General features: G+C 40.4%; 1 protein-coding gene across 20 annotated transcripts in view; it reads right to left on the bottom strand.

Moving 5' to 3' along the window:
• PTPN13 (protein tyrosine phosphatase, non-receptor type 13) overlaps positions 1 to 5,402 on the bottom strand; it is a 218,115-nt gene that overhangs the window by 41,745 nt on the left and 170,968 nt on the right. For all 20 annotated transcript variants that reach the window (XR_003092691.1, XR_003092693.1, XR_003092692.1 and 17 more), the window contains 4 exons: positions 4,214 to 4,303; positions 2,726 to 2,833; positions 2,026 to 2,157; positions 1,178 to 1,644 (listed from right to left, as the gene is read on the bottom strand). Coding sequence is in view for 17 of the 20 variants with exons in the window: in XM_025197238.1 (XP_025053023.1) it covers positions 1,178 to 1,644; positions 2,026 to 2,157; positions 2,726 to 2,833; positions 4,214 to 4,303 (797 nt within the window). In the remaining 3 variants the exon portion in view is untranslated. The remainder of the gene's footprint in view (positions 1 to 1,177; positions 1,645 to 2,025; positions 2,158 to 2,725; positions 2,834 to 4,213; positions 4,304 to 5,402) is intronic.

The following is a 5,402-nucleotide window of genomic DNA, read 5'->3' as shown; positions in this document are numbered from 1 at the left end:
CCCCCAAGTGTTGTGTGGCTCCTGGCCCCAGCCCCAGCCCACAGCTGCAGCCCACCCTGCGCAGATCTGGGGACATATTCCCCCTGCTTCTGTGCCCTTCTGAACGAGCGGCAGGAGCTGACCTTCCCCCCCAGACGAGCCACAGCTCTGTCCTATGCCTGCCCCGGCTGGGCAGCACTTATCCCAGCTCCACCCCCTCACCACGGTGGGCGTTGATCTGCACCCCCTATGTCCCTTCCCTCCTCCCTCCCATTTCACAATAGACTTACCAGCCGGACATAGCAGTATCAGAAATCGGATTGGTATTGGCCGATATGCCTGCTTAAAAATTATCTATCGGCATGGGCCTCCAAAATCTCTATCAGTGCCCCCCTATAGTATTTTGTTTTAGGCCACTATACCTACATGTACTGGGTCCTTAAAAAGAAGGAATCATCATCACAAGAACACACTGGGCCAGATCCTCTGTTGGACTAATTTGGTGGAACACCCTTAACTTCAACAGAAGGCTTCTACTGCTGATTGGACAAATATATTATTCTTAACCATATCCTACAAAAACCCTCTTCTGCAACTAGCCTGCCTGCTAATTCCATATATATCACTGTTGCTTTCCCCTAATCCAGGAAGACAGCAATTAATCTGGTAAATAAGGAAATGTCTAACCATGTTGATGACCATTAGGCTATATGGCCAAATTTTATATTTGGGGTTGAAAGCAGATTTTCTTTTGAAAGCAACTGAGAATCTCTGCCACACATACAATGGCATTTAATTGGTCTTAAAAAGGCTCAAGTGGTGTCATGCTGAGGTTAAGCAGAAAAGTCCTCTATTAATGCAGCTAAGGCCCTTCTAAACTGTTTGAAACTTCAGGAGTTCATTTGTCCAGGTATTTTGGAAAAAATCTCCTAATTATGAGAAAGATTTAATAGTAAACTGTTTCTTATAAAACAGACAATGGTTATTTCTCCATTTCCTTATCTTTCATACATTTTAAGCATGAAGGGAGTTAGTTTTTGAAAACCTGTACTTAAATGTTAGTAAACATGCAGTAGCCATTAGAGTGGAAAATGCAATCCCTCCCTTTCTCACTCCTGGAACACACCATGATCAAGGGCAGTCTGTTTAGTTACGTGTGTGTGAATGTTTTCAAACACTTAATAGAAATGGACTGTGCCTTTTTAGCTGCTTGTTGCTCCTGACTACTGGAATAAGTTGCTTCATCCATGTCAGAATCCCCCCGGTCAGAATACTCCACATTTTCCAGATTACCAGGCTTTTTTATATTTGCTCTGTTACTGTCAGTAGAGATTTTCATTTTCTCATTGGTTTTGGCATGGACAGATTGAGAATCATGGCAATGCTGCAGCTCCTGCTGTGCTCTGTCACTGATGTGGTTGCCAAAGAAGCCATTCATTTGGCTCTGAGACAGGCTGGCACTTTCAGTCCTGGAGTCCTGGGAGCTCAGGCTTCCATCCCTTTTGCCTCCAGATAATCCAGCTGAAATCCCTGAGATAGGCCTTTGGTGACCTTGTGACCTATTGTGTTCCTCTGAAGACGATTCTGCCTCATTGTCCTGCGTTGATGAAGGCCTTCTTAAAAAACTTCTTGTTCCACTGGCAAGATGTATGGGGCTAGATAACACTAAGAATGAAAATTTTATTTAACAATTAATATACAGAAATGTTAACTTTCAGATATTTAAATCATCATCATGCATTTCCAATGTGCATAAAACAGAGTACTCTTCAATCACTGAAATAAGAGCAACTGCTCAAAGTTAAATACAACAACCTATTTCTTACATAATCTAGTTCTGAAGCATTTAAACTGGAGTTTTTCTTGCATTGACAATTCAAGCTTGAGGAAATCCAACTCATGTATTCAGATGGTAATCTGCCACAAGTTGCAAAACTGTGGGAAGTTTGAGGATGAGGGAGGAAATCATATTCTTCTGTATTATAGTGGGAAGGGGAGAAAGTAATACAACGTGTAGTAAACTTAAGGTTTTGTTTTTTAAAATACCTTTGGAAAGTTTGTCCTTTGGCTGAGAGATAACAAGTGTCACGTCTTCAGGAACATTCTCTAGAATCTCTAATGCTGCATGGTGGCTGGCACCTTCTAAACTCACACTATTCACAGATATCAGCCGATGTCCTACAGAAGGGGATATATTCAGATACAAACCACTCGGTATTACCACTTCCAGAATTTAATGAGGTTGCAAGGTTATAACTCTGCACAAAGCTCTGAATTTATTTTTGTTTCTCATTTTGTTGACGCTGAATGTCAAATTATTTGGCCAATAAAATTAACTTGGCAAACTGGCAAACTGAAACATAGTCCATTTTCAATGTGCAGCCACATTTTTCTATATTTTATAAGCATTTCTATTTTCCCTACGACTCAGTGAAATACAAATTGGGGAAACTGAATAGACCAGATGTGGGAAACTGACTACATACAGTATAGTCAAGTGGACAAACTACATATACTGAGTTATAAAATAGGTATTCAACATAAACAATTTTTTTCATTATAGTAATTTGGGTGTCACTTGGACAATATTAGGTTCACTTTTTAGAGACAGAAATGGAGCTATGGAATTATTTGAAACAAAATAGTAGTCATCAAATGAAGATGGCAAATACCTAGGTAAATATATAGTAAAGGCATTTCCCAATCTGTTACTAGAGTACAATCATCTCTAATCACATAATTTTACCTGGTTTTAAAGACCCCTCCAAGTCAGCTGGCCCTCCAGGAATAATTGAATGAATAAAAATTCCTAGATCAAGTTTTCCAGCCTTCTCCCCACCAACTATCTGAAAACCTATTTAAAAAACAACAAACACACACACACACAGATATCAATCAAAAGTAATTCCATGCATTACATGCTTGTACCATGCATTTGATACCAAAGACTTACTATTCAAGCTTTCCAAGAGCACTTGAATAACACATGTGAATTTAAAAGGGAGAGATTGCCACGTGCATGATAAAGGCTTAACATTATTTCAATAAACTTTTCTTCTCTGCTTGAGTTTTATTTAAGAAATTCAGATCTGATCAAATTAGCTTTTCTGGGATGATGGGAAAACTTGTAGAACTGGGATTTAGAGATAAAACACATTCATTCAGTGGGTGACCTTTTCATTTATTTAAAACTTCAAGTGTCGCTTGGTTGGTTAATACCTATTAATTGAAAAGTCTGAACAACATTTTGAGGAAACTCCCTCTCTCAAAAATGCAACACCTAACTCCCTTAGTCAAGACTGAAAGACCTGATCTGCAAAGGACCACCCTAGTTAAATTTTAGGAACACTAATCTTGATCTTCTCTCATTTTTCAGGTATCCTTTATGCATCTCAGAGCAGCAATAGTGGACACACACCAATCTTCTCTCTCTCTCTCTTCCCTACTCCACCACTCACTCTCTGGCAGGCTTCAAGTTTAAGGCTCAAATATATCATATTTCACATTAGTATTTTCCTGTTTGAAAGCAGTTGCTGGTATTGCTTTAAACGTACAGAGCAATGTTCAAAGGGACATAAAAAGGGACTTTACACATGTGGGATTGGCATGAAAATATTATACAGGAAAAAGTTGACCAAACACACCTAAGTCAGTGGCAGAACAGGGAATGAAATCCACATCTTTTTTTCCTAGTCCTGTGCTTCAACGTGCAAATAAAAGCTCCTTCTCTAATGAAATATTATGCTACATAGTAGAAAGTTGGCTCAGAATGATTTCTGCACAGTTTTTAAAAATCTCACAGCCATCTGTGTCACTTGAACACAGACCAAACCTGAAAGCCCCAGTTATAGAAAGATTTTTTCTCTTTAGATTGCGAACAGCATTGAGATTTCTTTTAGTAGATTACAGATCTATAGAATTAAAAACTAAATGAAACTCTTATGGAGATATTAACATTGCTTTAGAAAGGCAGATACATTATCTTTATCTTCATTTTGCATATGGGGAAAATGAGGCAAAGAATTGCCCAAGATCTCCCAGTTATTCAGAACCAGGAACAGAGCCCTAGCCCCAAATTTCAGGTCCAAAGACCAATCCACCGGCCCAGGCTGCCGTCCCCTGACCAGGATTCCTCAGTTAAAAAAAAAAAAAAAAGAAACAGTGAGAGAAACTATTTCACTTCTGGTTTCTTGTATTTAGAAACTATGGGGTATAAATGATGATATCAACTTACCTAAACCATATTTTTCATCTTTTTTCAGATTCACCAAGGTGATCTCCCTTTCTGGTGAGGATGCCGAGGACTGACTTGTTCGTAGACAATCTATTGGATGACAAGAAAGGAACTAGACTGTCACAAAATGATATCTCACAGCCTTTAAACTGATCTTCAAACCACTGTATTAATACTAAAATGTTCTTCCTATAGCTCAAAAGGTCACCCTCAAAGTTGGTACCCCAAACACAACCTATTTTCTCCAAATAGTCCCCATGATGAAATGTCCATATAGTGCTCACTCCCAACTAAAAAGTGATTCAGATATCTTTGTCTCATCCTAAAAATTCTTTAGGAATTACTATTTGGGGGTCACAACCTGCCCTCTAATTTTGCAACTTGTTAGTCTCAAGTCAGCAAAGTGTGACAAGTCAGCATGTCCTTATGTGCTTTGCTGAATAAGGAGGGACTTAAGCCAGTGGTTTTCAAAGGTTTTAGACTAAAGACATCCATTGGAAAATGTTAGTTTTCAGTTTGTTTTTGATTTTTGACTACAGAAAAATAACACAGCAATTCTGTTTGCAAAGAACTCAGAAAGAGCAAAATAAGTCATAGTGCTTTTAATACTCTGGATTCCTATTTGAAATCTCTGGGTTTATTCTGTGAATCATGCTTGTACACCAAACAGTGCTAACACTGCATGGCAGTCTGCAACACCCCTGAGGCCTTTACAGGCATTACCCGATTAACTGGTTAACTGTGCTTTTACCTGGAGACCAGTTACACGTGCAAAGTAGTTATCATGCCATAAAGAGTTCACCTGATGGGGCTCCCAGCCACAGGGATGCACCATGCCCAGCATAAAACCCCTAGGCCCTAGGGATTGTGGCAGCCATTATCCCCAGGGTTTGGAGGTGCATAAAACCTCTGGCCCTTGGCGTTCGAGACTGCTGCAATCCCTACGGCTCCAGGGTGTGGGAAACCAACAGGCTGGAGGATTTCCTGTCCCAGGGATGCAGGGAAACCCTGCAAGGGCCAAAGGATTGCTGCAGGGATGATTGCCTCAACCCAGGAATATGGGGACCCACAGGCCAGAGGACTGAGCAGTCCTCTGGCCCTGGGAAGGACTGCAGCAATCCCATACCCCGAGGTGAGGGGATCCCCGCAGCAGTGATCCTGTAGCCCCACAGGTGTATGGGGCATTCCT

This window comes from Alligator sinensis, unplaced genomic scaffold (genome assembly GCF_000455745.1).
Source record: "Alligator sinensis unplaced genomic scaffold, ASM45574v1 scaffold125_1, whole genome shotgun sequence".
Classification (NCBI taxonomy): domain Eukaryota; kingdom Metazoa; phylum Chordata; order Crocodylia; family Alligatoridae; genus Alligator; species Alligator sinensis.
Note: the sequence above shows the minus strand (reverse complement) of the source record. Positions and strands in the feature narration are given on the sequence as shown.